The sequence below is a fragment of the Suricata suricatta genome, chromosome 9 (genome assembly GCF_006229205.1).
Source record: "Suricata suricatta isolate VVHF042 chromosome 9, meerkat_22Aug2017_6uvM2_HiC, whole genome shotgun sequence".
In the NCBI taxonomy this organism is placed as follows: domain Eukaryota; kingdom Metazoa; phylum Chordata; class Mammalia; order Carnivora; family Herpestidae; genus Suricata; species Suricata suricatta.
Genome location: NC_043708.1, coordinates 94,873,347 through 94,894,459, shown reverse-complemented (window position 1 = coordinate 94,894,459; position 21,113 = coordinate 94,873,347). Strand labels below are relative to the sequence as shown.

General features: G+C 33.3%; 1 protein-coding gene across 13 annotated transcripts in view; it reads left to right on the top strand.

The window, feature by feature from the left end:
• Nucleotides 1-21,113, top strand: part of ZNF280D (zinc finger protein 280D) — a 124,618-nt gene that overhangs the window by 48,181 nt on the left and 55,324 nt on the right. For 12 of the 13 annotated variants that reach the window (XR_003912982.1, XR_003912984.1, XR_003912983.1 and 9 more), the window contains 7 exons: nt 1,386-1,609; nt 4,723-4,880; nt 5,564-5,664; nt 6,678-6,824; nt 12,154-12,288; nt 14,112-14,419; nt 14,885-15,025. Coding sequence is in view for 9 of the 13 variants with exons in the window: in XM_029950810.1 (XP_029806670.1) it covers nt 1,386-1,609; nt 4,723-4,880; nt 5,564-5,664; nt 6,678-6,824; nt 12,154-12,288; nt 14,112-14,419; nt 14,885-15,025 (1,214 nt within the window). In the remaining 4 variants the exon portion in view is untranslated. The remainder of the gene's footprint in view (nt 1-1,385; nt 1,610-4,722; nt 4,881-5,563; nt 5,665-6,677; nt 6,825-12,153; nt 12,289-14,111; nt 14,420-14,884; nt 15,026-21,113) is intronic. The other variant, XM_029950811.1, reaches the window with a different exon arrangement.

Sequence of the window (21,113 nt, the reverse complement as noted above, 5' to 3'; positions counted from 1 at the left end):
GATACTTTTCTTGGTGTTTTTTCTTAAAGGTTTCAGAATTGACAGATGAAAAACATAAATGCAATTGAAGGAAATGTTATAGGCCTGTCTTGGATCAGCTTCCCATGTGATACAGAACATTTTACTGATGATTTAACATTTCAGTGTGGCTGAAGAAGAAATGGATGTTATCTTAGAAATGGAATAGAGTTGTGTTTAGTTTCAGACTTTTTAATGTTGTTATTAACTACTGAGTAACACATTTAGGAAGAGTTTAAGTCAGCTGTTTTATATTATAAAATAATTACCTGGGTGGCTTGTTGAGAAATACAAATTTCTGGGCCCTGTCTCTAGACACTGTGATTTCTGGGTCTCAAGTGGGCCCAGGAATTAGCATTTTGACAACTACTTCTTGTTTTTCTAATGTAGGTCTTCTTTGGACTGACCTTTGAGAAAAACTGCCCTAGAGAAGTTCTGCAACTGAAAATGATGTATGATAAATGAATTAGTTAAATATTGTTGGGGCAAAAAAAAGCTTATGTATGAAAGTATTCCACTTTAGAACCAGTTTATGTGACATCTTGAGTTTACTCATCTCTTGAGAAACTACATTTCCCCTTCAAAAATTTAAGCATTTTAGATTTCAGGGTTACTGGTTTGTTTTTTTTTTTTTCCTCCATACGTTTTCTAGCACCTTGAGTCTGGGCAATGGCAAATTAATTGTACTCAATTTTTAGTTCTAACTAGATTATTACGAAATTTCATATATCACTTGAAAATTAAACATCTACATTATGGCATGTAATATGCATTTTTTCTCTATGTTCTATCTTGACATGAATATGAAATGAATAAGGTTTATTATTTATTTTATTTATTTAGAGAGAGAGTGAGTGGGCACTGGTTAGGGGAGAAAGAGTGGGGAGACAGAGAGAGAGAGAAAGAGAAAGAGAGAAATTGAATCTTAAGCATACTCCACATCCAGCATGGAGCCTGAAGCGGGGCTCAATCCCACAACCCTGAGATCATGACCTGAACTGAAATCAAAAGTCGGGCCCTCAACCAACCAAGACACCCAGGCACCCTGAATGAGTTTTAGTTTAGTTAAGCATTTAAGTTATCATTCATTATTTATATCCAAAAAGATGAATTGCCAGGAAAAACATTGTTAGGTCAGTAGCCAAGTTCTGGTTTTATTTTTTTTAATGAATTTTTGTTGTTGTTTATTAAGATATAGGTGTTTATTGTTCTTTGGAGTGTATGTACCACAAACTCTTGATGAATATTTTCCCACGTATTTACCAAGCATGGTTTTACATGGTCTGGCTTTAGTTGTAAACATACAATTGTTTTTTGATGTCTAATTTTTTAAGGGATAAATAAGACTTTTGTTTTCTCTCTTTCAGTACTGTTGTCCAGACATGATAAATAACTTTTTAGGATTGGCTAAAACAGAATTTTCAAGTACAGCAAATAAAAATAAGACTGTTGATTCAGAGAAAGGAAAACTGATCATGTTAGTTAATGACTTTTATTATGGGAAGCATGAAGGAGATGGTCAAGAAGAACAGAAGACTCACACAACCTTTAAATGCTTCAGTTGCTTGAAAATTCTTAAAAATAATATTAGGTATGTAAATCCTTATTTTTATTTCTCTTTGAAAATTGGAATACTAAAGATACAACTGTTCTATCTTTATCTTGTATTTCTCTGTGCCATACTAGATAAGCAATTTTAATACTTTGTACTAAGAACAAAGACAGATTGTCCTGTTGAAAAGCCTTTTTTTTATCTTGTAATTCAGAGTTGACTCCTGGATCCACTTAGTTGTATCTCTTTAAGATAACTTAAGAAAGGACAAACTTTGTTTCAAATAAGGGAAAATTAACTTTTTCCCTAAATTATCAGTGTTTTAGGAATTTTCATGAGATCATTTTCGTTTTTACTGCGTTTGAATATTATTTTTCTTCACTTCACAAGAAGTACCACTTCAATATGTTTTGTCCAGTTTGACCTCTTCCATATCAATCTTATTTAATGGTTAGATCTTTAAATTCTTATTTGTAATTTTTGAAACATTTACCTTGCAGGAAATGTGATCTTTAGAGAAATACCGGTTCTCGGAAACATGTGGCTTTGATTTCCAAATTTAACCCCTTCAAAACTTAGAAATTTAATTTCCAGTGTAATTTTGAAGATTTATACATGTATATTTTAAATTTTATGACCTTTACTTTGCAATCTTTGTGTTATATGGCATATTAGTAGTTGTCGTCTATTAATGAGTACATAACAAGAACAAAGTAACAAGATATATTGATTGATATTTTTCATTGGTTATAGAGCTTTGACATTTATTAGGTAAGGTTGTTTTTCCACCATTTTATTACAAAAATTTTCAGACATTCAACAGAGTTTAAAAATTGTTACCTTATATATTTGTATACTTACCACATTGATTCTGCCATTAACATTTTACTGTCCTTGCCTTATCAACATCTATTTGATATCATATATAAACTATTATTTTTTCTCACACATTTCCTAGTAAGTTGCAGACATCACATGTGTGTCTGTGTTTATACAAACATACATATGTATGCCATTTTATGTTTACGTTTGACAACTATTATTTATAAGTAGCATTCTTAGGTTACTTCTGGGCCTAGTATTTATTTTATTTTCCTGTGAGTTCTTAGGTCAAAAAAGAAGGATATAGAAAAACCCTTAAGTACATTGTGATATACTCCTATAACAACTATTAAAGCTTTGTTTATGGTGGTACTTTATAGTTTCCAAATTATTTCACTTACGGTATTTCATATGAGTCTTCACCTTTCTTTATCTCCTTTTATTAAACCTTAACAGCCATCAGTAGTTAATGGTCTTAGTAGTTTAATAGAAGAGATATTGTGGTTTTTGATACAACACTGAAACAAGATTACAGTATAATGCTGTCACCTATTTCCATATTCTTACACCTTTAATAGTAAAATACATCAGAAAAATCCTGTTACTATGCTGAATGCATAGAAATATGTTTCGCTGACTTAGTTCCTTGTTATATTTAAATATTACATATATGATATGTAGTTATTTCAGCAGTAGCTTTTGGCTTTTCCTTTGAGATTAGCCCGCTTGATGTTAAACATATGAAAATTAATAATTCCTTTGTTATTATTTCAGAAGACTAGTTACATATTTTAGAGTACCTGATTATTTAGAAATTTTAAGCAAACAGCACTTGTAACATCCAGGAATTGAGCATTTTTAAAAATACTGATTGTTTAGTAATGTAACCTTAATGGTAAATACTTCATAACCAAAGAAGTTATATATGTTAAAAAATATTTTAACAGTAAAAATTGGGAAGGCAAATTGATGTATGTGAAGAATGATAAGAAGTTAATAGCTATAGATTTTTATTCTCTGCCTTATCAACATACTGTGGTGTGGTAATTTTTTTTTCCTCCTACATTGAGTGTCAATAAAAACAGGTTTATTTTATTCTGTGAACATCCTTGCAAGAAGTTTCGTTTTTTGTTTTCCTCATTTCCATCTTTTGGTTTAAGGGCATGAGGTCCTGTTGGAGGGTCATATAACAATCGAGAGAAAGCTTGCTGGTTAAGAGATTATTTGTATGGATACGCTTTAATTGCTTAAAGTTGTGAGCTGAAAATTTAATGGCTCATGACCTTTTCTCTTTAGATAAGTATTCCAAGGCTAGGATTTTCTATAGGTGTTTGTAGAGCTGCTGTTAAAACCAGAGGAGGACTTCAAAGTGTGCTGTAACTGGTTCAAGAGAAGTAGTATTGTGGAGTTGTGAAAAAGAGATAAATGTTATATCCTTCATGGTGACTGCTCTCCAGATTAATAACATTATCACTTACTTTCTAGATTCTTTCCTTTACACCCTCAAAGTGAGTAATTGTTAATAGTTGACCCAGACTAAAAATTGTTATAACTTTACTTTCAGATTCAGCAGAAAGCTTCAGTAAGCTTTTTTAAATAGGTGTTCCCATTTATATTGCACTCTTTGCTGTTGAAGGTCATAGTTCCTGCTCATAAGAAGCCTTTTAGGGAAGCTGAAATAGCAGAATGTAAAACTGAAAAATGGACGTTGCCTACAAAGGGCACAGTCTGCAAGTTAAAATGTACAGTCTGTGCTAACAGTAAACCAGTATCATTAAATAAAACAAAAGGTTCTTGTAATTGTAGGCATTAAAATTGCTATTACATGCATTTAGAAACCAAGACACAAGTAAAAATACCAGTAATTTGTCTTTTAAACAGCTGGAATATATTGTATATCTTCATAACCTTTAAAGATTTCTCTCATGACAATAGCTGCTTTTGGTGGTGGGGTTTCCGTCCTTTCAAGTATTTTATTTCCTTCCTTTCAAGTAAATAAATTTAAAAGCGTAAATAGTATTCATGTATGGGGAAAAAAGACTGCTTTATTTTAAAAAACATTTTAATCTGAAATAATTAAGAATTAGAGTAAATTATTGAAATTTCAGATTAATTACATTGATGAATTCTTTTAAAACAAAGATGAAAAGATATTTAGCCACTTAATGAAAGTGATTATTTAAAAGACACAGTTTTCTAGAGGACTTAAGGCTTTTGAGATTTTATTTTGAGTAATGTATCTATATTTTTAAGATTTAGATTCAGATACTTAGTTTTTAGATTTTTGTTTTTAAATCTGAATTTTTGCACCTGTTGACAATCATTTATAGGTTTATGAACCACATGAAACACCACTTGGAGCTCGAGAAGCAGAGCAGTGAGAGCTGGGAAAACCACACCACCTGCCAGCATTGCTACCGTCAGTTTCCCACACCGTTTCAACTGCAGTGTCACATTGAAAGCACACATACACCCCATGAATTTTCTAGTAAGTTTCAGTATTGGATATTATCAAATTTGACAATGTAACTCTGAGAAAACCTTAAGGTTGTTAGAAAAATAAGACTAAGAAAAATTTGACTTTGGAATTTGGGGGCAAAAATGAAAAAGTTTTAACTGTTGAAACTCGTTACTAAAATTAAAATTCCTCTTGTAAATAATTCATTATGGTAAATAACCTGTGTGTTATATATGGGGGTCTAAATTAAAAACCTCAGATCATAGTTTTCAAAGATGAAATTTAAAAAAAGCAACTACTCATAGTTAAAGTCATAGATTTTGGAGCTAGATGATTTCAAATCTCAGGTCTTCCTTTTAATACAACTATGTGAACACAGACAACTTACTTAATATTTGAGTAATGAGAGTAATAGAAATAGCTGTTTCATAATGCTGTTATGAGAATTAAATGAGCTAATATAAGTAAACTACTTAGAACTGTTTGTCACACAGTTTAAAAACGATAGTTATCTATCACTACCACCAATACTGTTTTTATTACTATTGATATAGATATATAAAACGAATCTTATTCATATATATTTGTGTTTACCTGATAAGGATACTTTATTTTTGCAGTATAATTGACATATAGCTTCAGTTATACAACATAATGATTTGCTGTGTGTGTGTGTATCTTAAAATGGTGTAATGTCTCCCCCCCACTTTTAGCCATTTGCAAAATTTGTGAATTATCATTTGAAACAGAGCATATTCTTTTACAACATATGAAGGACAATCATAAGCCCGGTGAAATGCCATATATTTGCCAGGTATACATATATTTTATTATGTACTTAGTGTTTGTTTGGTTTGTTTGTTTTCTGTTGTTTTGATTATAAGATTTAAACCTGTTGGGCCAGGGGTCTGCAAAAAATTTTTTTAGAAAGCTCCAGGTGAAAAATATTAAGGCTTTCAGGGTCATACAATCTCTGATGCAACTAATCAACACTGCCATTATAGCACAGAGGCAGTCAGAGACAACAAGTAAATGAATGTGATCTCTCTGTGTTTATTTAAACTTTATCTATGGACACTGGAATCTGAATTTCATATAGTTTTTATGGGTCATGAAATATATTTTTTCCTATCTAAAGATAAATTTGGTTAAAAATTAAAATTCCTCCTGTAAACTATTAATTTAAAAACCTTTGGTGTAACTTATGCATTGTATGTGGGGTTCAGCAGAGAGTTGAAATTGGCCCAGAGGCCATTTTTACCCACTCCTTATTGGGCAAAGAGTCCTGTGGCTAACAGACAAATATAGAGACTTATCTTACTATACAGGGGGAAATGTAGCTATACAAGGGATATATGAAATGCTTTTACTTACAGAGAACTCTACCAGATGCTTTGAGATTAATATATTTTCAGAATTTCAAAAAATAGAAGAAGAAGATAAAAATAGATTGCCAATGCCATAGCCTGGAAGCCGTTTATAATCTAAAGGAAAGTGCTGTTTTATGCAGCAGAAGAAAACTTTATAGGACAAGAGGTGTTAAAGCTTGAAAATTCAAGTCAAGATGGGGATGATAAATAAAAAGAGCTGTTAAAAAGAAGGGAATCTAGTTATGTTTTGGGAGCTATCCCTAAACTTTGAAAGATAACTTTTATCTCTCAAAGATTATCTTTCAGTGCTTGCATTAATGGCATTCTTGATTGTGTAGTTATCAAAGCTGAATGAGTAACACCTTATGTTCTTCTAAACAAATGACCTATCCTTGTTACTTTGTAATTGCATATCATTATACATTTTCAAGTTAAACTAAACCTTCTTTATTTTTAGGTTTGCAATTATAGGTCATCATCATTTTCTGATGTAGAAACTCATTTTAGAACATCCCATGAAAACACTAAGAACTTGCTATGTCCATTTTGCCTCAAAGTTATTAAAATTGCAACACCCTACATGCATCATTATATGAAGCATCAGGTGAGATTTACCAGTTTTTATTTGTTCATGTTATTTTAGTTAAAGGATAGATTATTACTGAGAACATGGTTTAGATTTATTTTATAGGGAAGCAAGGGTATTTCAAGTGACCTGATAAATTTTCAATTTATGCTGAGTTACTTGTGAAACTTTCACCTCTTTTTCGTGCTCCTTTCTGGTGATGTTGTAGCTCATGAGTGAAAGTTCTGAAAGATAGCTGGAAATCAGAAACCTAGGATTGAAGGAAAAAAGGGAAGATGAGTGGAATATTCAAACAATTGGATATTTCAGAGTCCAAGGGTGGATTCAGGGATGATTTTGAAGGTAGTTATCAGGAGTGGGAATGATTTTGAAGGTGGTTTCTTTGCACTTAGAAAAGATTGAGGACTCAATCTTGTTTTCCTTTTTCCTCTTCCAACCTTATTTCCACTTTTAAGCCCCTTAATTATGAGAATACATGTTGTTATCATTGACCAGAAGTGGTCTTTTATAGTTGCCAGTGATAAAGGAAACAGTAATGACACTGCTTGGTACTTGAACTCTGCCAAAGAACTGTATTTAGGCCATCACTTGTTTTGTGGATGACTTATGTTAGTTCTGCTATGTAATTTTTGGGACCCAATATTAGCACTTATATCCTTCTCTTAAATTCTGTTGTTAATGCTTACTGGTTCTTTTCCTGAAGCAATTAAACCACCCTTTGTTTGGGCTGAAAACTTTTATGTAACACTGATCCTGTTCTTAAGTGCTTGAAAGAGCAACAACAGTGTCTTTGCCAAAATCAGAAGTCACTGGGTTTACAGAATCTGATCATGTAATCAAGTTTTGCCGCTGCCGCCTCCCTAATTAGCTCATTACATTTTCTTACTATTGATGAAGCAGGCTTGCTGATTGGTGCTCACTTTGCTTTCATTTCTAGTCATGAGGTAATCACCTTGTGGTTTTTAAATGGGAAAAATCATAAAAGTAGAATTTCCAAGTGAATTTTATTTTACATTTTTATTTAAATTCCAGTTAGTTAACATACAGTTTAATGTTAGTATCAGATTTAGAATTTAGTGATTCAACACTTAAATACAACACCTGGTGCCCATCACAAGTGCCCTCCTTAATCCTCATCACCTGTCTAACCCATACCCCCCATCCACACCTCACTTCTTAGAACACTGGTTACCTCTGATAACCATCAGTTTCTTCTCTATAGTTAGGAGTCTGTTTCTTACTTTGCCCCTTCTTTACTCCCCCCCTCATGTTCGATGTTTTGTTTCTTAGATTCCACATCTGAGTGAAATAATATTTGTCTTTCTCTATGTTATTTCACTTAGCTTAATACTCTCTAGCTTCATCCATGTCATTGCAAATGGCAAGATTTCATTCTTTTTTTATGGCTGAGTAACATTCCATTGTGTGTGTGTGTGTGTGTGTGTGTGTGTGTGTGTGTGTATACCACATCTTCTTTTTCCAAGTGAATTTAGTATCACCTGTGTTGTGACTGGGATGATAATCATCTTTGAGAATTTCTGGCAAGATCTTTCTATTTTAGGTTTCCTCAACAGTGTTCCATCAGTTGTTTCCCCCAGAATTGTTACTGGTTTAAATAAATTTGGTAAATGCCTAAATTTACAATATTAAACAGGTCGTCTATTTTTTAAAATAGGACTTCTCAGAACTTTTAACATGCTAATGAACTTCATGAATCTCCAAGCAAGGGGTATATAGTATGCATTAGTCCCCGAACGTTTTTGGCCATTGACCACTTATTTGCACAATACCTATTAACACTTTTTGAGGAATAGAATTTTGGAACACTATTTTTGGTACTCTTTATTTCACCTTTGGCCTTTAATTTTGAAAGGGAGAATGAGATATTAATAGTAGTGCTATTTCATTATGGGACTTATAATTTTCTCCACATGCTTTCCTAAGCTCCAGAGTGAGATGTAGATGTGGGAAGAATGGTAATTATGAGAGAGATGTGTGAGCCCACTCTGTGGGCTTTGTGATTCATAAGGTTTTTGTATGCTGAGTTTTATGCCTTACCTTGCCATTGGTGCTTAATTTTCTTTGGTTTTTATGGAATACTCCGGAGGCAGGCAGGCTTCAGTAAAGAGGGGAGAAATCTGTTAATAAGGGTCATCAACATCCTTGAATGTATTTATAGTTTGCATGATTATTTACAAAGACTAGGACACCATAGTTGAGTAGGATTATAAACTTGTAATTGAGGTGACATTATTAGTGTGATACTAGGCAATAAGAATTGTTGACTCTTTGGGTCATTTTATTGTCTTCGAAGAGTTTGGTGTAACTTTTTTTTAAGGAGTTGTATTATGCAGTCTCAGGATTTTAGAGCTAAAAATCCGGTTTGTGTGACTTTTAAGAAATAATAAAAGTGATTTTGGATGTGTTAAATATGCTCATTAGATCTTTAATAAAAATGTTAAGCAGTTAACATATGTCATCAGTTACCTTATGGCAGCAGCAGGTGCTTTACAAGCATGGTCACATTTAATCCTCACAATCACATATGTATTTTATTACTTATAATTTATGGATGAGGAAACAAAGTTTTAGAGAAAGTAACCTGCTCAGTGCCTTATTACCTAATAGAAAGCAGAATTAAAATTTGACTTCAGAGCCCAGGCTTTTACTGCTTTATCACAGAGTCAGATTTCACATTGGCATTGAGGACAGAAATAACATATAGTCAGAATAACCCTTAAATCCTTCAAATTTCCCAAACAATGTGGTATGTGTATCAAAAAGTTCAACACTGATAATTATTTCTCTATCCATAGAATAGATCACTATTTCTTTGACTGAACATGATGTTACTAAAAATACTCTTATCACATTGAAATGCATATATACACAAGATACACATGGAAGACTTGTGTCCAACTAAGGGAATAGTAGATTAATGTATTCTATCTCATGATTCTGGACAAAATTTCATTGAATGGAATGGCAGATGTTTCGAACTAGTTAAATTGTACCTGCTTCTTACACTCACTTTCTCTGTCAGTCTCTTGCTTTCTACCTCACTATCCATTTATTTAATAGTCCATTTATTAAATGTTTTAATGTGTGCCAGGAGCTGTTTTGGTTATTATATAGTAGTGAACAAAGTTTGTACCCTCTGAAATTTGAATTATAGAGGAGCAAGATAAAATATATGTGTGTTTATGTTTGAATATATATACATGGTAGCTGGTGGTAGTACTGTGGAAAGAAAATGTAGAAGATGGAGAGTGCCAGAAAGGTGTTGGGAGTGGAGGAATGGTTGCTGTTATGTATATATTGTGGTAAAACACAAGTCTCTCTGAAGAAAATAAAAGAATAAGCCATGTGGAAGTCTGTGAGAGGAAACATTATACAGACAGTGAAGTGAATATATACATGGAACACTCAAAAAATGGCAGCGGACAGTTGTGGCTAGAGCAGAGTAAACTGAAAAGAGGAAGAGAAGTAGGAGATAAGGGTGTAGCAATAGAATGCAGGCAAGTTTACGTAGAGCCTTGTAAACCAGAAACAGGACTTTGGAAAGCCATAGGAGCATTTTAGCATGTCAGAGATTTACCATGTTTTAAGACCTGTGGGGAGAATAGACCATAGGGAGGAAAGAACATGACAGGAGTATAGGAGATAATTATACTAGTCCAAGTAAGCAGTTTGGTAGCAATGGTTAGAGGTAATGATGAGTGGAAAGATTATGAAAGTTTTTGAAGGTCGAGCTGGTAGGTTTTATTAGTGTGTTGGTTATAGGATGTGTGAGTGAGTTACTAATTTTTTGTCCTAACCAGCTGTAAGAGGAGAATTTTCATACATTGTCCTCGGGGGAAGACTAAGAAAAGAGCAGATGGGGATGGGTGGGGGGGTGGCAAGGTGGTAGGGAGAAAAATCCAGAATTTAATTTTGTACATGTTGATTTTAGATGCATATTAGCTATCAGGTAGTAGTGTCTAGTAGACAGTTGGATAGATATCATTTAAAGCCTTGAAAAAGGATGAGGTAATCTGGGGAGTGATTATACATAGAGAAAAGATTTCTGGGAATTGGATTCGGAGAACTAACTTTCTGTCCTTTTGTCTTGGTATCTGATTCTTGACCAAGTTTTCTTTCTTTCCTCCTCTTCCTTCAGCACATATAAATGACTATTTAAAAATTGCTTGTTATCTATGATATAATCCAATTCACTACACTTCTAAAATAGTCTTAACATGCAGCTAGAATAGTAATAAAAACATTATATTTATATATTACTTTGAATTTTGTAAAGAGCTTTAATTTATGAAATGCCTGCGGTGTGCTAGTAATTGTGCCAGGTACTTCTTAGTATATTACCTTGTTTGAATTTTATAAATGAGGGAGTGTATTTAAATGGAAATAGTTATATATCTGGCAGATTGCAGCTTCTGAGAAAACATTCTTTTGTATTTATTTTTTGTTTCAGTTTGTGTATATATGTACATCTGTATCATTTCTAAATTAATGAGAGCATATAGGTAAGATTGTATTTGATATACAGTCGAAAGAACACTGTATCAGCAGTCTGGCACCATGAGTAACTAGTTATGGGAGAGTGATTTAGATATTTTGGGTCCTGTTTCCCAGCCGTAGAGTATTAACAGGATTGGGTTTTAAGAGGAATCACTCAAGAGATCTCAGTCAGTAAGTAGATGGGGAGTAGTAGTTGTGATTTATGTCTCTACATCAATACTGTGCAATGTCGATGTGACTACTCAAGTTAAACTTAATTAGATAAAAGTTTATTTGCACTTGGCATATTTCAAGTGCTCAGTATGCATAGTGGCTACCATCCTGGTCAGTGTAGCTATACAATATCTCATCATTGCAGAAAAATCTATTAAACGTTATACAACCATTTCTATAGTGACTGTCTTTGAACTATCTGGTTAAATATTTGACTTTATTTTACCAACTTGTCAGCCAACTGGAAATGGCAAAATTAAAAAGAATTTATTTTCTTCTAGGATAAAATTAAGGTATAGCTCATTTTAACCATATCATGTGTCTAAATACTTTAAAATTGTAATTAGAAGACCTTTCACACCACTGTTGAGAGAACTTTCATTAGAACCTACTGATAGACATTTTATGTTCAATTTCTATATAGTAACAGACATTTTTGAAACCCAAGTACTACTACAAAGAGCACTTTTAAAAATGAAATAAAATATTGCTGTTTATATGGGGAATATAAAATTATTTAGGTATCATTAAAATTGAATCAGAGCAGTCAGGACACAGCACTTGTGGTTGTAGAAATTACTTTTCCTCCCTTTTTCTGTTTTTTTTTTTTAAACAGAAAAAAGGAATACATCGTTGTACAAAATGCAGACTGCAATTTTTGACATGCAAAGAGAAAATGGATCATAAGACTCAGCATCATAGAACATTTATAAAACCTAAACAACTAGAAGGATTGCCTCCTGGAACAAAAGTGAGTTTAGATGTGTTGTATTTTTAGCATTTTGTATGATAATAGAAATTAATTTCTGCCTCCTTTTATATATTGAATATAATGCTTAAAAATGATTTCTGATTTTTATTAAGACTTTAACTTTAGGTTTTATCATTCTTCTGTCTAGAAAAGAAGTCTTCTGACCATTGTTTTATGGTCGGTAGTATGTGCTGTGCTAGAGTGATATTCCTTTGTAAAAAGTGCCACTAAATTAACTGTTCTCTGGGACAGTGGGTTGTGTCAATATCATATAGGCTATTTGAGTTATTCCAGTTGGCAGTATATAAGTTAGTATTATCTGCTAAACTGTAAGATGCTTGAGATCAGGACTCATGTTTTATCTTTGTGTCCTTAGCATTTCACATAGTGCTGCGAATGCCATAGGTTCTCAGATGTTTATTGAAGTTGTTATTACTGAGTCTCCTCTCAGAGAAGCAAGTTCTGCTGCTGGATAGCATTATATTTTAAATGAGCAAACAACATGTCTGACTGCATACTGATGATTGTAATTTACTTTTCCCTTTTTGCCTTATATACCTCTGTTTTCTCTGACTTCTTTATACACAGTCAGCTCTTGAATATTTGCTCCAGTGGAGGGAAACAGAGGCATGGATAATCCAAAGTGAAATAATCCCCAAAACATTTATATTTGGCTTTGGGTACTTACCTTTGAATGTGGGTATGTCTGTTATTTGAATTAACTAAAACAATATAAAGCCATGCTCTGAAGACCTAGAGCAAGAGAAGCTATCCAGCATCCCTGCAATCCATTCATTCCATGCTGGGACTAGACTTGCAGAACACTAATGTAAGCAGTGCAGTCCTCTCTCATATTTTCCCTTATTAATAATAATAGTAATAATATTAATCATGATACTAAATGTTTTTATACCACCTTAGAATTAGGCTTTCAATATGCTTTTTCATACATCCTGTTATTTAATCCATACAGCAGTCCAGTGAGAAGACAAAGTAGTTATTGCCCCATATTTTAGATAAAGAAGAGGCTGAGTTACTTATTTAAGGTCACATGGCTAGGAAGACATGATCTGAAATTTAACCTCAGGTCTTTTGATTCCTAGTCCAGTGCTTTTGTGTGATACCAAAATACATGCATTTCATAGGACTTCCTCATAGTCTGTTTCTCCAATACATGGGAGAAGTATAATCAAATGATTAACAGGAATGTTGGTAGGCAATTGTTTTTCATTGTCAGCCAACAAATATAATTTCTGGATACTAAATGATAAGCTTTATATTAGTTCCCTTTAAGGAAATTCTAAATATAATTAAACTTTCCATATAGTATAATGAATTGATGTAACATCTCCCATAACCTTTGTATACATAAATCCAGCCTAATGAGCCCCTGGAAAGAGGAGGTAGTGTTCACTGTAGATCTATTTGTTGTATAGTTGTTAAGGTGTAATACAGGCTTTTCTAGAATTGCTTTTCAGATTTTGAGATTTAAATTTTGATGTCTGTGTTTGTGAATTATCTTAGTTGTAGCAGAGCATAAAAATAGCTATGGAATGTGCTCTTTTTTAATAGTCTTACAATTTGCATTAACTCCTAATAACTTAACTGATAATCAATACAAAAAAAGTAATACTACAAGTGAATAAATATCAAGTTTAATTTAATTGGGATGAAAATCTAGAATAAATGGAAGACTTAATCTAAATATAGTTTATACTTGCCCTTTCCAAATACTTGATGTTTAACTTTTTATTATACAGTGATATTTTAATAATAATACCATGATTAATTTTCTAAAGCAAATATTATCTTCATTTTTGTAGGTTACTATTCGAGCTTCAGTTGGACCTCTTCAGTCAGGATCTTCAACTACACCTTCCATTAGTGCAAGCACTTCTACCCTTCAGCTCTCACCTCCAAGGACTAAAACTATAACTGCTAAACAACCCACAAAATCTAACACAAGCAAACCTAATGCAACTAAACCCAATACAAGTAAACCTAATGCAAGTAAGCCTAATGGAAGTAAACCTAAATATAAATCAAAAATCTCTAATATGCAAAAGAAACAAAGCACATTGGCTAGTAACAATAAAAAAAGTAAAGTCAATACAGCATTGAGGAACTTAAGGTAATCTTTTATTCCTCATATATAATTCTACTTTAATCTTATGTATAAAGGCTTTAATATAAATTTACCTTATTACACATATCTCTTGTACATTAATATGCTATCACAATAACATAAAGGCAAAGAAAATAATAAAAAGGTATTTTTTTACAACTATTGAACAGTACCTGAATTACTATTGTTTTTATAATATTCACTTACTATACTGTTATTATATGTTGTGCTTATATCTTGGGATGTTTGTATTGCTTAATTTAATCCCTCTTACGCCAGTGAAAAACATTGATTTATGTTAGATTGTTTACACTTATTCTAGCTGTTGTTCCATAACAGATTTTTTCAAATTACAACTCTCTATTTACACGTTAATTTAAACACATTGGCCTCTATAAGAGAATATTAAAAAGGCCCTCCCTTATTATCTTTATTTTAAAATATATATCATTTTCTTTATATCTCCATAAGGTATCGTCGGGGAGTTCACAAGTGCATTGAGTGTTGTTCCGAAATAAAAGATTTTGCAAACCACTTTCCTACGTATGTCCATTGTAGTTTTTGCAGATACAACACTAGCTGTAGCAAAGCCTATGTAAATCATATGATGAGGTAAGATGAGTTAAACATCTGTAATTACCAATTAAAATTACAGTCAGCAAGTTCATTTTAAAGCAGTTATTCTTTCAGAAGCCAATTTTTCTCTTCAAGGACTAAACGTCTAGCATTAGGGAACTTTTAGGATAATGCCTCGTATACTATTTTCCCAGTATAGTAACTCAAAATTACTGGAACTAAAATTGTATGAACAGTTAGACTAATGAAATAAGGATAGGTTTGTTAGGGAAATATTTTCTCTATGGGTATTTGGTTTTTCCTATAGAATTTTAAAAAATGGTCATTTTCAAATATAAAAGGTCAAATGTTTTAAATGTATTTATTAAACAAATACATGTACTCTCGTGAATATTATTCTTTTAAAGGAATCAGTTTGAGAGACTCCAGGATTTTTAGTTATATTTAGGAGCTTTATTGAGTCTATTTCTCTCTCTCTCTTTCTCTGTAATCCATTGTTTTGTCTGTTCATCTGTACATCAAACCATCTACCTTATTCATTCATTCAGTGGAATGAGAGACTGTTCCAGTCATGAGGCCACTGTTGGAATTCCTTTTTATTAATTCATTCAACTTAGGCTCTTGAGTGCCTAATATTTACTCTAAGAGAGAAAGCTTTCACAGCTCACATTGCTTTCATTTTTATCTCATTAATAGGGGTATCCCTTTGGATGGATTTTTTTTTAATAGTCAAAAATTGTTTTGATATAAAGCAGGTTGATTATTCAAAGTGGGGTTGTTCTTTTTTTTTAAGTTAGAATTGAAGTATAACTAATAAAAGTGATTTTCTTACAGATCATAAAATGTCTTCTGTGTTACTTTCTGGTCAATTATCAGCCAGTCTTTTCAAGGATTCGCCTACCTTTCTTAATGACTTTAGCCCCTTTCTCCCACTTATTTCCCCCCTTGTTGATTAATTAGCCTGACCTCATGGGACCTGGACTTCTTCATGGCCAGTGCTTCACATCAGCTTTTAAGTTCTTATACTCTTTCTTATACCACTCATTATACCCACTGTTCATTTCTTTCCAGTTCTCATTACCTTGTGACTTTAAGGGGCTTTGACCCCTTTTTTCAGTCTAGCAGCATCTATTTAACCTTATATTCAACCTCACCTTCAGGGTCATCTGTTTTGATTGTTAATTTGTTTTTGTTCTAAAATCCTTTACATTTATAGTCATGCTCACTTGGCAAAATAGCCAACATGAGACTTGGACATCTTTCTCTCCTGAAGTTTATGTTTAGGCTCAGTTCTGGACTACTCACCAGCATTTGATTCAGTGAAGTTTGACTTTATGGTCTTTGACTGGGTCTTATCTTTTTATTTTAAATTTCCTTCTTTCTTTCTTTCTTTCTTTCTTTCTTTCTTTCTTTCTTTCTTTTCTTTCTTTCTTTCTTTCTTTCTTTCTTTCTTTGGATTCAATGAAGTTTGACTTTGTGGTCTTTAACTTTGACTGGGTCTTATCTTTTTATTTTAAATTTCTTTCTTCCTTCCTTTCTTCATTCCTTCCATCCTTCCTCCCTTCCTTCCTCAGTCTCTTTTCTTTTCTTTTCCTTTAATTTTTTAATGTTTACTTATCTTAGAGAGAGAGAGAGTTCGAGTACGAGTGGGGAAGGGGCAAAGAAAGAGGGAGACACAAAATCCAAAGCAGGATCCAGGCTCTGAGCTGTCAGCACAGAAGAACCCAATGCGGGGCTTGAATTCATGAACTGTAAGATCATAACCTGACCTGAAGTCAGACGCTTAACTGACTGAGCCACTCAGGTGCCCCATGTCTCTCTCTCTTTCAATACTTCTTTATTTTTATTAAACTTTTTCTGTATTCTAAAATTTTTATTTTAGTTTCTTAGTTATTACCTGGCCTACTGGTAAGTACTCAGTTGGAAGTCATTCTTGTAACTAATCTTTAAAACCTCAAATTTTTTTCTTGTTAACTTCTATCTAGTCATTGACCTCAGAAATCAGATATGTTCCTCTTCTCCAAACCTCTTCGACTTTGTTTACAGTCTTGTTCCGTTAACTTGCAACTTCATCACCTCTCTTCCAGGTTTCTTTTGCTTGTAAATGTTTTCAGGGATTTTTTTAAGATGATGGAAATTTGTCCCTACTGCTTACTATCCTTACTTTTTATCTTCCTCTTACCATGAATGTTGGTAAGAAGTGTTTACTAGCTCATTTGTAATTGACTTCTCTTTTAACTTGAGTATCATCCCCACATACCAACTAATGCTGCCACTCTAAAAGATTATTTATTTCATATTTATCACGTTTATTCACTTTTGTTCACTTTTACTGAAGTTCACATGACTTCTTTAGAGTATTTGACGTTGTTGTCACTCACTTTTGAAAGTATTCTCTTCAGCCTCTGTTAAATTATTGCCACTATCTTTTGTCTTCCTTTTTGGCTACTCTATTTCATTGTCTTTACTTCCTTTAACTCATCTTACTTCTTTACATTCGCTTTCTTGATAACTTAATTACTGTCACTTTTACCTTTCAACTTCAAATCTTCCAGTTTTAATCCTTAGTCTTCCTGAGGTCCAGCTCTGTATTTCTAGTTATTTTATATGTATGTTTACCTTTGACTCACTAGCATCTGAAAGAACACAAATGATCCAAGCTTTATCATCTGTCGAGACTTCACATGACTACTACCTATATACTCTTTCAGGATATCATTTTGATTGGCCCCTGTGCACCATGATTTTCTGAGACTTTCAGGAGTAGAATTCAGTGATTCATCCCTTGCATATAACACCCAGTGCACATCCCAACAAGTGCCCTCCTTAATGCCCATCACCCATTTAACCCATTCCCCAACCCTTCACCCCTCCAACAACCTTCAGTTTGTTCTCTGTATGTAAGTCTCTTATTATTTGCCTCCCTCTTTGTTTTTGTCTTATTTTTCCTTCCTTTCCCCTATGTTTATCTGTTTTGTTTCTTAAATTCCACATGTGAATGAAATCATAGGGTATTTGTCTTTCTCTGACTGACTTATTTCCCTTAGCATAATACCCTTGAGTTCCACTTTGTTGCAAATGACAAGATTTCATTGTTTTGGATCACCAAGTAGTATTCTATTTTTATATATATCACGTCTTCTTTATCCATTCATCAGTTGGACACTTGGGCTCTTTCCATAATTTGGCTATTGTTAGTAGTGCTGCTGTAAATATCGAGGTGCATGTGCTCCTTCAAATAAGCATTTTTGTATCCTTTGGATAAATACCTAGTAGTGCAATTGCTGAGCAATAGGATAGCTCTATTTTTAATTTTTGAGGAGCTTCGATACTGTTTTCCAGTGTGACTGTATCAGTTGCATTTCCACCAACAGTGCAAAAGTGTTTCCCTTTCTTCACATCCTCATCAACTTCTCTTGTTGCCTGAGTTGTTCATTTAACCATTCTGACAGGTGTGAGGTGGTATCTCATTGTAATTTTGACTTGTATTTCCCTGATGAAGAGTGATGTTGAGCATATTTTTGTGTGTCTATTCACCATATGGAAGTCTTTGGAAAAGTGTTCATTTTTTTTGCCCGTTTCTTCACTGGATTATTTGTTTTTTAGGTGTTGAGTTTGAGAAGTTCTTTATGGATACTAACTCTTAATCCAATATGTCATTTGCAAATATCTTCTCCCATTCTGTTTGTTGTCTTTTAGTTTTGTTGACTGTTGTTTACACTCTGCAGAAGAGTTTTATCTTGATGAGGTCCCAGTAGTTCATTTTTGCTTTTGTTTCCCTTGCCTCTGGAGACATGTCTAGTAAGAAGTTGTTGTGGCTGAGGTCAAAGAGGTTTTTGCCTGTTTTCTCCTAAAGGATTTTGGTGGTTTCCTGTCTTAGGTTTAGGTCTTTCATCCATTTTGAGTTTATTTTTATGTTTGGTGTAAGAAAGTGGTCAATATTCATTCTTTTGCATGTCACTGTACAGTTTTCCCAGCACCATTTGCTGAAGGGACTGTCTTTTTTTCCTTTGGATATTCTTTCCTGCTTTGTCAGTTTAGTTTGCCATACATTTTTGGGTCCATTTCTGGGTCTTCTATTCTGTTCCATTGATCTATGTGTCTGTTTTTGTGCCAATACCTTACTGTCTTGATGATTATAGCTTTGTAATATAGCTTGAAGTCCAGAATTGGGATGCCTCCAGCTTTGGTTTTCTTTTTCAACATTACTTTTGCTGTTCAGGGTCTTTTCTGGTTCCATTCAAATATATAATTAGTTGTTCTAGCTCTTTGAAGAATGCTGGTGTTATTTTGATAAGGATTGCAGTGAATATATAGATTGCTTTGGGTAGTATAGACATTTTAACAGTATTTGTTCTTTGAGTCTGTGAGCATGGAATGTTTTTCCATTTCTTTGTATCTTCAGTTTCTTTCATAAGCTTTCTGTAGTTTTCAGCATACAGATTTTTTACCTCTGGTTAGGTTTACTCCTAGGTATTTTATGGGTTTTTGTGCAGTTGTAAATTGGATCAATTCCTTGATTTCTCTTTCTGCTGTTTCATTATTGATGTGTAGAAGTGCAACCAATTTCTGTATATTGACTTTATATCCTGCAGCTTTGCTGAATTCATGTATCAGTTCTAGCAGCTTTTTGGTGGGGTCTTTGAGGTTTTCCAAGTAGAATATGTCATCTGCAAAGAGTGAAAGTTAAACTTCTTCCTTGCCGATTTGGATGCCTTCTTTTTCTTTTTGTTGCCTGATTGCTGAGGGTAGGACTTCCAACATTATGTTGAACAACAGTGGTGAAAGTGGACATCCCTGTCATGTTCCTGACCTTAGGGGGAAAGCTCTTAATTTTTCTACATTGAGGATGATATTAGTGGTGGGTATTTCATATATGGCCTCTATGATTTTGAGGTATGTTCCCGCTATTGCTTTTTTCTATCTTTTCTATTTTTCTATTTCTGGTTTTTATCATGAAATAATGCTATATTTCATCAAATGTTTTTTCTGCATCTGTTGAAAGGATCATGTAGTTCTTATCCATTCTTTCATTAAGTTGATGCAGCACCTTATTTGACTTGTGGATGTTGAACCACCCCTGCAGCCTAGGAATAAATCTGACTTGATTATAGTTAGTAATTCTTTTAATTTGTTGTTGCATTCAGTTTCTAGTATCTTGTTGAAAATTTTTGCATCCATGTTCATCAGCAAAATTGGTCTCTAAATCTCCTTTTTAGTGGGGTCTTTGTCTGGTTTTAGAATCAAGGTAATGCTGGCCTCATAGAATGAGTTTGGAAAATTTCCTTCCATATCTATTCTTGTAACAGCTTCAAAAGAATAGATATTAACTCTTCTTTAAATGTTTGGGAAGCCATCTGGCCCTGGACTCTTGTTTGTTGGGAGATTTTTTTATTACATATTCAATTTCTTGACTGGCTATGGGTATGTTAAAATGTTCTACTTCTTCCTGTTTTGGTTTTGGTAGTTTATATTTTTCTAGAATTTGTCCATTTCTTTCAGTTTGCCCAATATTTTGGCATATAATTGCTCATAATATTGTTTGTATTTTTGTAGTGTTGCTATGTATGTTCTGTTTTGTTAAACCAAGAATTATTCCACCCTTCCCTCCCATTTGTCATAGGCTTTCCACCTGTCCTATAAACCTCTAAATCCATTCTATTCTTAAACTATGCCAATTAGCCCAACTCCCTTATACCCTTCTTCCAGTTTCCAGTAAGCCCAACCCTTTTCTTCATCATCCTCACAAACTGAGCTCCTACTCATTGTTAGTCTCTTAAGGAACTAAAAGCTTCCATTGACACTCTTAGGGTTTGGTAGGTCTCTTTTCTTTTTTATGTACTTCTACACTTGCCTCATTCACTGCCTTAGGTATCTCCCATTGAGTGGCCCACCATTACGTCTACCCAGTGTGAATTCATATTATAGGCTTGAATTCTATATGTACAGAAGCTTCATCTTCTCCAGAGGATGAATACCTTTAATCTGTATCCTATATCACGTCTGTACTCTTAATTGGTCTTTTTCCCTTTGGTCTCATATCTGCCCCAATCCATTCTGTAAAGATTCCCATCTTTATGAATTGACTTCTCTTCCCCAGAATAAAGTTTATAACATAACTCAT